Below are 12,405 nucleotides of genomic sequence, written 5' to 3' on the forward strand. Positions count from 1 at the left end.
AGAGAGAGAGAGATTTGGCAGACTCTATGGCAGCTTATTCCCCCCCCCCCCCCCCCAAAGCACACACAGGACCACTATAAAACTAGCTTTCTTTATGCACATTGTGTGCAGTTGTGGTTGCAATGCATGAGTGCATAGCGATTCCTTGCATCACTCTGAAAGTGTACATTGAATGTTTTGCATTCACAAATGGGCTTGAGGATGCTGCATTGCAGAAATATCAAGCATTGGGTAGCCCTGGCATTGCGTATAGCAGAGCTGTGATGTGAAAAAATACATTTTATATAATCCACACTTGAATTTGAACTTCATATAAAACCAAGGGAAGCCCAGGGCTTTCATGAATGTTTTTTCCAAAACTCATTGCAGAAGCCATTCTAGGACTACACACATTCACAAAAACAGTCAGCCAATCTTTGTTCCCACAGTAGTCTATGGAGTAATACTGTAATCCTACGCTAGAGACTTTAACCCGATAGTCTTGGCTCCACGCCCTTCACACACACACACACACACACACACACACACACACACACACACACACACACACACACACACACACACACACACACACACACACACACACACACACACACACACACACACACTTCACCTAAAGAAATCCAGAACAAATTATGTTTGTGGGTACTATTTACAGGATTACATCTTCTCGCCGCAATAGCATAACGTTGCACCAATGGCATGTTTGCTAATTAATGTAATTAAGTTGTCACTTTTAGAACCTGCCCACAGACATTAACACTCCCATACAGACTATTCGTTCATCACAGTTGATCTCATCAGTGTGGGCAACTTGTTTCACAATCCACAAAGAAATGGACACGAATAACTTCCTTCCTTTCGTTTTACACTCCTCGTTCCAAAGTACATTTTCCCTCTCCCTTCTCTGACCTATAGGACAGCGATTAGGGTGTTGATACGTTGGCAAAGTAGGCCAGCCTACGGCATGTTTGGGTGCATTACTATTGCGTGTCTGTAACACCTTTTGTAATTGCAGCGTTCTAGAGAAGCTTCTGGACCCTTTGTACACACATTCACCTGTCACGTCAGTCCAACCCGATGAATTTGAAGCCCTAGGGGCGTTTTGTAAAGCTGGAAAAATGTCAGCAACAGGTGTCTACTGACAGCTACATCTACAGAAATCCCAATAAAAACAATGCTAAACAAGACAAACTTTTATCAACAGACTCGAAAAACAAGGTTGAATCACTAAATATAAACCACCAGGGACTAGGTTGTGAGTTAATCCTATTCCCGTGACCCGGTTTGCGCTCCTTACACCTAACCTCAACTTCTGGTAAGGATTCAAAGCGAATGAAAAAAGAAAAAAACACCTTCTACTTTGACAATGTTGACCTTATTTGTCCCGAGCTTATACCATCCACAATAGTTCGTCAAGTCAACTTTAATGCTGATAACAACTCACCTTGGGATCGGCAGGAGATGCGTCGCTGCCGTCCAGGTCCGCCATTTCTCCTGACGTGAGCTGAGATGGATTAGCAGTAGGAAATCGAGTGGACGTAGGAATGGTTCCGGGAATTCTGGCGCCTCCCCGAGGACAGGTGGGGGACTAGATGCTAGAATGTGAACGCAGTTTCTATTTTTGTGGACGTGTGCTTAGGACAGTACACTATAGCTTAATTTACTGGCTGCTGTGAAGTAAGTTTAATGTTAGATATTAGTTTGATATACCTGCAAAGGCCGTTAAACTCCATTTCACCATGGCATGTGAGCCAATGACTCCTAATCAATAACCTATATTAGTCCTACCCTGTACAATTACAATTGGGGCATTTGGCAGACGCTTTTAACCAAAGCGACTTACATCGGTTAATACACACATTGACACACCGACGGCAGTCAACCATGTAAGGCGACAACTGCTCTACCTCCTGAGCTAAGCCACAACTTATTATTGGATATTATAACTTCTTTTTATCTGAGTACTTTAATGGAAAATGCATTCCTTCAGTGACTCAATAGCAATAGCAGATATTATTACACTAAACCATAAGACAACTTTTTATTGGATTATTGTTATTCTATTTTTTATAGGCGATCTTCTGGTATCACGATAATCACTGTAGTCGATAATGTTGATAACTGCAATTATGTTACTGTCCCATAGGGGGAGGTGTAGTAGCCCTCTTTATTATCTGATGCAGTTATTTAAATGCGCGATACTCCATGACGCATCCGCTTCTCACTTTTCTACATTATCCTGGGGTACAATATCAATGGCTTTACTGGAGTTATCTGTATAAATCGAATTCATAGTGAACTCTAATTATTCATAGCGGCAAATACAGAATGACCAAAAAAAAGAATAAAAAAAAGTGAGTTGGTGAAGGAGTAAATTAACACAGGTATAGGTGTTTATTTAGAAATCATCACTTAAGGCAATTATGAAACACTGCATATGAACTAATCGGTGCACCGGAGGGATCTCTCAGCAGTCTACATAGGTTTCAATGCTCCTCGTCATGGCAACCTGAAAAAGTATTTTACTTGCATATAATATTAGTTCACAGAAAGATGAAAAAAAAGACAGTCCCACATATTATTTCCCTCCCCAACAAAACGGACTAAATGCCACGGACAAGTTACACATTCAAGATACAAAATTGTTCTATGTAATAATTACAAAGAAAGCACTTCTAATCGGTGTCCACACAGCCACATTAGAAAAATAACTAAACTATAACCGTATAGTCCACTTTGACATAAACATGCTTATTAAAGTGTCTAGTTTTATATATAGATTTTTTTTCAAGTAAAACCATACAAAAAAGACAACTAGATTCACAGTAAGACACAGCAATCGAAAGCGGGATGAAAAAAAAACGATCAACTTCCCAAATTATGCTTAAAGACTCGAGACAATTTAAGACAGAACGAGGGAGGAAGGTTTGGCAGTAAGGTTGAAGGAACAAACCAAAGATCACAATCAGAATGCCGTTTGAAACCCCATGATGGCTCGGCATGCATTGGGTTAACATGGGCATCTTGTTGTGTTCAACGGCCCCTAGGGGTGTGATGCGGATCAGCCAATGTAAGCCACTTGTGCACTGGTGATCGCACGTGGCTAATCGTTTTTTTAATTATTATTATGGATCCATATCACACCTGCTGGTAAATTAAATAGGGGCGTTTAAGAAAGATTCTACTCCATAAATGTGTCTGAACCGCTTGAATCAAGCGTAACAAATCCAGGGGTGTCATAATTGGTAGAAATCGTGTGGTGATACCGTCAATGCTTAGTTTGAGATTTGTAATGACATAATGGAGATATGTTTGTATGCAATATAATTTATGTCAACTCCAACCCCAAAAAAATGAAAACAAAAGTCTATTCATTCCTGAGGGGTTTTGAATACATGTGAAATATTTAATTAGATTAGCATTCACTTAATTTTGTACTATATTTCCCACAGTCGATAACGAATACAATTCCATATTTTTTTCTCAAAGGTATCATTTATACACTGACCGGTCTCATGTCATTTGCATACTGAAGAAGAACTCCAAAGCTACACAACATGATTAAAAGGACAAAGTTAGGACCACCATAAGCAAAAGCTATTCGAAAATGTTTTTTCACGGATTTGAAATCCCAATAGCAACCGTTTGAATGAGTGGATGAAAATGTGTCTGGAGCATAACCAACACTCCCTTCCAGACCTCAGACTCTCAAGAAGGGTCCTGACCCTTCTACTCCATTCAGAAAGTACACAACCTTCTCATCAAATCCCAGAAAATAAATCCTAGGTGCCGACTCATTTTGGGAAGGAAACCAGCTGGTCATTAATGAAAGGAAATATGCGTTTGGCAGTTTTCTAGAGTCTTGTTGAATGTGTGCCAGTAACTGGCGTGGTTCTATCTCAGCTCCAACTAATACAAAGGGACACAGATAAGAAAAAACGTTCAATCCTCTCCTTCCACATCTCTGAGTCTGAAGGCATCAGATGATCTTTCAACTGTTTGCCTTTCCTCCTTGACTTTGTAGCGTTCTACAAACAAGAGTAGCGGCCACGGCCGGCCACAAACAGAAACAATCAAACAATATAAAGGCTTTGTGAAGGAAAATATAAATACAATTTGCTGGTAGCTTAGTTTTACTGAATTTAATTATTCATACAATCTCAAGTTCATGGCACACAAAAATAACACAACAACTCAAGCGGCCTCTTCCTGATCCTCGTCCTCATCTATACTGCATATCAACGCCGACTTCCTTCCTCTGGGCCTGTAGGCTGCCGCCACTGGCCCCGCCCCCAACCCCAGCGCGCCCCGCCCCCATGCCCATCCCCTCCTCCATGTCGTCGTCCTCCTCCTCCTCCACCACCTGGTTGCTGCTCCCGGGCGGCTGCACCTTGACCCAGCCGTCGGTGGCCAGGCCGTGCTTCTTCTGGTGCCTCTTGTAGTTGTCCCAGTGGCCCGTGGTGTAGCCGCACTCGCGGCACTTGTACGGCTTCTCGCCCGTGTGCCGCAGCATGTGCCGCTTGAGGTTCATGCTCTGGTTGCAGCTGTAGCTGCACACGGCGCACTGGAAGGGCTTGGCGCCCGAGTGCACGCGCTGGTGCCGCTTCAGGTTGGCCAGGTTGCCGCAGGCGTAGTCGCACAGGTGGCACTTGTACGGCTTCTCGCCCGTGTGCACGCGGTGGTGCCGCTTCAGGTTGTCGAAGTGCGCCGAGGCGTACTCGCACTGCGGGCAGCGGTAGGGCTTCTCGCCGCTGTGCGTCTTCATGTGGCGCGCCAGGTGGTTGGGGTAGTGCGTGAGGAAGGGGCAGGCGGCGCACGTGTACACCTTGTCGCTGCGCTCGCCGGGGCTGCCCGGCGACGACGACGAGGCGTCCTTGGTGAGCATGTCCAGCGTGCACTTGGCGCAGATCTGCGCCGTGGTGCCGTCCTCGTCCTCCAGGACCACGCCGCACAGCCGGCAGGTGTAGGGGAAGAGGGGGAGGCGCCCGCCGCCGCCGCCTCCGCCAGTAACACCGCCGCCGCTGCCGCCGCCGCCGCTCCCCGCTGGCGGCCCCACCTTGACGGTGTGCGAGCTCATCCTCCGACCCGGGGCCTCCAGGTGCACAGGGGAGGGCCGCAGGTTGGGGGCCGGGAGGTTGGGGCTGGGGAGGAGGGGCGGGGGCAGCGGGGGGGTCCCCTTTAGGCTGTTGAAGGCGGAAAGGTAGTCGCTGTTCTGGGGACCTGGGTTCAGGTTGGAGGACGGCCTGGAGAGCTCTGGGACAAATAAATACCATACAGTCAGATAATGGAGGGCAACAGTAAAGACATCTCGGGGTTTAGGAGAGGAATGCCACGATGGGTTACGACGGTCGGAATATAATGAATGTACCCCGTTCCAGACGAACAACACAACACCCCGACTGCTGGAGCATCCTGCCCCTCTTAATGTAGCAAAACGCTTGGCTTACCTCTGCTCGACGCGCCGGGCTCCTCCTGGCCGGCCCTGGGGCCCCGTTCGGCCCCGGGCCTCTTCAGCCCGTTCTGGCCCCCGTGCGGCGCGGGCTGCAGGGGCTCCGGCGCCATGGCGCCCCCCGGGAAGGAGGTGAAGTGCATGCGCTGGTGCCTCTTGAGGTTGCCCAGGGAGCTGCAGGCGAACGAGCAGCGGTCGCACTTGTAGGGCTTCTCGCCCGTGTGGATGCGCAGGTGCCGCTGCAGGTTGACCAGCTGGGCCGAGGCGTAGGTGCACAGCGGGCAGTTGTAGGGCTTCTCACCGTTGTGCGTCTTCATGTGCCTCTTGACGTGGTTGCGTAGCGCGACGAGAAGCCGCACAGGTGGCACGAGTGCAGCCGGGCCAGGCCGTCCTCGCCCAGGAACGCCTTGTCGCCCGCCTCGCTCCCGCCGGCGCCGTCCTCGTCGTCCTCGTCGTCTTCCTCCTCCTCCAGGTGCTCGCGGGAGTCCTCCGAGCTCATGCCGTCCATCCCGCCCCCGCCGCCGCCGAACGGCGAGCAGTAGTCGCCGCCGCCGCCGCCGCCGCCGCTGCCCTTGAGCTCGCGGGAGGCCTTGCAGCAGCGCAGGCAGTAGGGCCCCACCAGATCGATGCCCGGGCCGAGGGGCTCGTCACGGAGCTGGCCGCAGCCCCGGCAGGAGAGGTAAGGGGGGAAGGCGGGCACGGGCTGGGGGAGGGCTCCTCCTCCCCCTCCCCCTGGTCGTCGGCCTCCTCCGCTGCCCTCCTCCCGGCTCCGGTTGTCGTCGGCTCCGAGGGAGCGCTCTGCTTCGCTGTCCATGCTGAGGTGGCTGTAAGTGGGGCTCTGGGCATACACAGAGAAACCGATCTCAGCCGCTACTTCTGTATGGTTCAGAAACATGCAGAGAACAGTCAGTGGGGCGAGCCACAGAGCAGGGGACACGATGACAACCATCCCGGTTATTCATCCTTGATACGTGGATTAAGACCACCAGCAAGAAGAAATAGAAAATACTACAAAATAAAAAAAAGATCACACTAGGTTTGTATATTTAGAAAAGCATATGACATACTGCATCTGAGCCATGCATTGAGCAACACAATTATATCATTGCATTGGCTGGCTCCTCATGGAAACAATACAATTATGGATTTTACGTTGTCAACCTGTCTGAAAAGTTAAACAACACTAAAACCACAAAATGAAAACAGATGTTTCCCTAATTCCCAGTGGGATTTGAGATACGGTTCACTAAAAAGGAGCGTTGACAGCTGATCACGAAAGCTATATCAATATATTCCTAGAGCAGACCGTGCTGACCTCACCAAGAAAGACCACACATACAAACACACACACGCACACAAACACAAACGCCATGCAAACTGTAGTTCTTTCAGCTTTAGGAAAAAAGAAAGAAAATACATATATATTAAAAAAGTAATTATTTCACACCAACCATACAACCAGTAGCAGCATTCTTTCCTTTCCTCACCTGAAGTTCAACAGGAGACCCAACACCAAAACAAAGGGGGAAAAATAGGAAAGAAAAATTCCTTTCCCAGCCCTAGGAAGGCATACCAAGAAAGGAAAAAAACAAAGCTTCTGTTCCCCTCGCTCTCCCTCTCTCTGAACCAAACAGCTCTCTCTCAGCAGACAGTCAGTCAGACAGCAAAGCCCTGATCTGCTCCTCTCCTCTCTCTTGCAGGGGCTGGTGGTATGTGAGGCAGGAGAGGAGCGGGGGCTGCCCTTATATGCGGCAGCAACAGCCCCCTCTGGAAGCCCCATGTGGATGATTACTGAGCCCTAATGATAATGATGATGACCGTAATGGCAGGGCCCCGATGATGATGATAATGATGATGATGATGAGGGGAGATGATGATGATGATGATGATGATGATGATGATGATGATGATGATGATGATGATGAGGGGGAAACGATAATGGCCGCGTGGAAGCGAGAGCCAAGACAGCCGATGATGATGATGATGATGATGATGATGATGATGATGAAATACATGCCAGCCGTGTAATGGTGTCCTTGATGGTAATGGCCATCTCTCTCTCCCTTTTTTTTTTATGACCTTATATAATAACAGTGGCTCGACTGCTTTCTCCACTTTTCCACATTTTTTTTCCCCTCTCCCCCTGCCCCCCTCCCCTCCTCCCCCCCACCGACCCACCCCCTCCGCGGCTCGCTCCTTCTTACAAAAGGGCCACATGGGGAGAGTCTGCTGCCGTGGCAACTTCATTTCTCTTTGTGTGTGTCACACGAGACACAGCTGCGCCGTGTCTCATGCGCTGAGAAATGACAGAACCCTGAAGAGCAACACTGGCCTTGCAAGGGGGATTGGCTGACCACATTTACCTAAATAATCAATCAATAGGTTTTGTTATAGATGTTATTATTATTATTGTGGGACGTGGAGGAGGGGGGGATTTGGTTCCCTGGTCAACATTTCCACTGTTCTTTTAACGCAAACACAGTTAAAAGAAAATCCCCATTTACAAAATAAAAACAAAGTAATAAGCCAAAATATTAGGAAGAATAAACTAAAGAAACAAACCTGAGAACTTGTCGAGGCCTAGCAGATTGCTGTCGTGATCTGCGTCATCGAATTCAAGGTGTTGTCCTAGGAGGAAGTCTGCTTCTAAAGTAAGGGATCCTGGAACAGGGAGGGCTACACCATCTTCAGAGACCACTAAAGTCAGGAGAGAGAGAAGGAGACAGGAGCCGGTCAAACACGCGCGCACGAGACGGCTAGTCGTTACCTGCCACCCTCGCCATGGAAACGGCATGTGGATCCTAAATGCACGCCACACAGAATACATGATGGATAAGTGGCGAAGTGAGGCCAATTGCTCACATCATCATAGTCATCATCGGCACCGCCACAACCGTCATCATCATCATCATCATCATCATCATCATCATCATCATCCAAAATGACGGATGATTGCTTGGTTGTAGAATAATGGTTTTCAATGGGAACATATCTAATTTTATTTTACCCCGTAGAACAGCAACCAAGGTGAATTCACAATACATGCCATCCCGGTGAGCTCCAATAACGCCTGTAGACTTGGCAACCCGAAACAGAAAAGTGTTGCAACTGGTGAAAATATTGCTCCAATGAAGGCGAGCATCATTTGCCAGTTCAGCAGCTAACCAAAATGTGTTCCTCGGTGGCGTCTAATCAGCGTGTGTTCTGCAGCCAAATAAAACTAACGGCTACCGGAGGCTCATCCGTTAAGACACGGCGCCACGATAAAGGGCTGGAGTTGGAGTTGAGGGAAATAATAGGACACAGATACGGATGACTTAATGGATCCTGGAGGAAATTATTTAAGAATAAGGGGTGATCATTCATTGAACGTTCAATGACTTGAAGCTTGAAAAGACCCTTTATACACCGATCTATTATTGCACATAAACTATACAAAATTCCCCCTTAATATAGATTCTGAGGGCCCTCTGCTTTGTGTATTTATACGTATAACAATTCTACAATAAGCCAATATTGATCGTATTTGATAAAAAATTTGAACATTGTCCTCCTTTCGGGGCTATCACTAACAGATGACAGCAGCCACAGATTGTGCTGTGTCATTAAGAAATATCTATTTTATTTTGTACATTGTTATTATAAATCTAACATTCGATTTTATTTATTAATTTCAAGCGTTCAATTTAATGGTTCAATTTGCAGGCTGCCATCCAAGGTTAATTCATGTTTGGAAGGTTCACTTAGAAAATCTATTATTAAATGATTAGCATTTTATTTAGATTTCGAATTACATCTGGTAAGCCGGCTATTTTTTCGTAATGCAACGTGTTCGTGCAGATCAAGAAACGACCTTCAACGTGACATAACTCATGTAAGACTAATGTTAGAGCTGGTAGAAGGAATGACATCCTAGTAGGTGAAAAAGAGTAAAAAGTACACGGTCATGAACTTCGAGTGCGTTCGAATACTTTGAAAGGATTATGGAAAGGTCCCCTTTATTTTAGTGACTTGTAAACTTGCATAGAAGTACATATAAATATATATTTGTATATACACACCCATCTGTTTAGTTTGCTCTCTCCTTTCAATGTGGCTGCTGTAACACCTGGATCTCTAGGGATTAATCATTTTTATCTGATAATACTTCGGTGATGTATCGTGGGATGAGCCATCAATGTCCCCATAGATCGTGTCTGATAAATCATTAACTTCCAACAACCTTGAAAACATCTGTTCCTTTAAAATAGGAAAAACGCCTTCCCGATGACGACACAGAAGCGTTTACACATGCATCCTACAGTTGCCATAGCACAATGCTGCCATCTAGTGGACCGTTTAGAGAAATACATGGAGAAACATAGGAGCAGGACAGCTGTTCCTGCAAAAAAGGAAACACTGCATACTAAAATGCATAATTTACAATTTCTCTCTAGTGCATTGCTGCCATCTTGTGGATAGTCTGGATCAAAACACGCAGCAGCACAGCAATGTAGAAGCTTCAATGAAGTAACTGCTGGGCAAAAAGTATGAATAGTCTCTATGGACATTTTTTGGATATATGTGGTGAGAGACGTCTTTTTAAACTCCCTATCCAAGTTGCGTCATAAAATACTATAATGAGGATCATTGAATTGTTCCATTTAGAAGATTTTTAACACATTGCAGAGACGATTGACATGCAGTTGTTGTGAGAACACCATATGGTTACTCTATTCTTGGAGTTGCAATGCATAATATGGAGCTCCTAGCTGTAAGGCAGGAGTCTTTCAGAATAAAAACAACTCAATAACAGAATTATGTCCTCTCTAGCCTTCTCTGCTCTGGTGGTGTTAGTAGGAGGGGCTCTGGGTGCATCGCCATCTATATTATTGGCTGACCAGAGAATATATCAGCTATAGGAAGTGATCCTACTGATAACATTATTGAAACCATTATCGATCAGCATTAACTAGATATGTCCAGGTAGTTTTAAGCTATGAGCTAGTTGAAATGTTACACATTGCGCCTTTAACCATTCAACTAAACTTTGGGCTGAAGCTGATGATGAATGCTAGATGCAACAACTACCCAGTTAACTATACAAACTGGAGGCCAAAAGCGATCAAAAGTCCCTATGTAAATAGGGGACCTTTGCATACATTCACACAATGCAGGCTACCTTTATAATATATGCTTAGTTAACCATATGATTGACACCATTTATTTTATGGAGCAACAGAGTTATCCAGATTGACAGAGGAAAGTGCCACTTCCCAGATATATGGATTGTTATAGTGCTTGACATTTTACGGTGAGCGTAAATCACTTACATTTGACAGGCTGTGGATTCTGTTGTTTTTTTCTGGGCATCTTCCGGTAAACCCCTCTTTGTTTTGAAACCTCTTCTGGAAATCTCCCAGGATCATCAGGTCATTCTTATTTACGTCAAACCTATTTAGTGACTCTACGAGGAAATAAATGAGAAAAATGTAAATCGGCCTGATTTAAGCAGACGTTTTAAATAGCAGATCGGAAATCAACCAGAGTTTACATGCATCGTGCCATATCGATGTTGCATCATTGTAATTAAATACAATCGACGTTAAATGTACAACGAGGAATTACATCCAACGAAAACATCAAAAGGTCAGCCGTAGATTTCAACAGTAGATGATTCAACCAGCAGTGACAAGCTACCCATCTCCACTGATAAACCTGATACCTCAGCTTGAAATCATCAAAACGAATAGCAGACTTTTAAGACGTCGCTTCCGTGGGATCATGCAGGGCACCGTTCACACCAAAGACACCGTTGCCATTCAAGTATGGCTGCTAATTACACCAACTGGCTAACGTTAGCTGCAGCTAAACACATCACCGACTGCTGTTCAAATCAAACAGCCGCTATTTACTTCACTTAGCCCCTCAAGCTAACTCACCAAAATATATGTGCATGCTCGTCTCGATGGCGATGTTTACGCGCGTCGTTGATCTCGTCATACATGCAGAGTTTGAGAGTTTGAATCAAGAGCACTGCGTCTGAAGAGCCGCCATTTCTTTATATGCCGCGGCGACAAAGAAAAGCAATTAATGGTGTTTTTCATAACTTAATTGATTTTGTGATATTCCTTGTGTACATTCTCTTCCGCTCAATCGGCGGTTTCCGCTTCCGAAAACAATTTCCGGTGGTCTGGTCCAATGCATCATGGGAGTTGTAGTTCTAAGATCGGGCAATAAAATTAACAAAAACAGATGAATTCATTCGCAGAAGTCGTCAAAACTGGAACAACGGTAGTTGGGCTTGTCATAATGGTTTAAATATAGATATTCATTTATAAATAGTTATTATCCACTATTTTAACATCCGAGAACAAAAACCAATATGTTGGTATTGGTAATAGTTGATAGTTATAAATCACAGTTTGTAATAGTTTAATAGTTAAAAGATTAATATGAATAAGTCGAACTAGCTAGCGGCATACAGCTAGCGGCTACATGCTAATTCAACAGGAACAGCCTCCCGGACCACTTAACGGCAACACAGACACTAGACTGTTTTAAGACCGGCCTAAAAACCTTTTTATTCATAAAGGCATTTCCTACTTTTTAAAAAATGTATACATTTTCTTAAACTGTCCTTTTGTCCTGTAGCACTCTGAGATTCTGCTTAGAATGAAGAGTGCTAAACAAATAAAATGAATTATTATTATTATTACTGAATGTACTGTACAGTGTATTGTAAATTACATGTTGTCTTCTGTTTCTTTTCTTTTTATCTTAACAATAAATGTACGAATACAATTAGAGTTATTCATAATTCTTATCCATCCTCTCCTCTGCACCTCATCTCACCTCTCCTCTCCTCTCCCTAGGAAAATAGTGCAGCAATTAACTGTTAGGTTCAAAGCTGCCTTTCGACATCCGTGCACATGCTATATAAAATATCATGAAGGCCTTTCAGTTGTTACTTA

General features: G+C 45.1%; 1 protein-coding gene across 1 annotated transcript; it reads right to left on the reverse strand.

Moving 5' to 3' along the window:
* Positions 1 to 4,333: 4,333 nt before the first annotated feature.
* znf513a (zinc finger protein 513a) lies at positions 4,334 to 11,605 on the reverse strand (the record flags this gene model as incomplete). Its single annotated transcript, XM_056580941.1, is given in 6 exon segments — positions 4,334 to 5,256; positions 5,451 to 5,789; positions 5,792 to 6,328; positions 8,015 to 8,149; positions 10,765 to 10,898; positions 11,374 to 11,605. Coding segments are annotated over 5 exon segments (1,974 nt in total), but the record flags the coding sequence as incomplete, so codon positions are not given.
* Positions 11,606 to 12,405: the final 800 nt, after the last annotated feature.

The sequence above is a fragment of the Gadus chalcogrammus genome, chromosome 21, assembly GCF_026213295.1.
Source record: "Gadus chalcogrammus isolate NIFS_2021 chromosome 21, NIFS_Gcha_1.0, whole genome shotgun sequence".
Lineage (NCBI taxonomy): Eukaryota > Metazoa > Chordata > Actinopteri > Gadiformes > Gadidae > Gadus > Gadus chalcogrammus.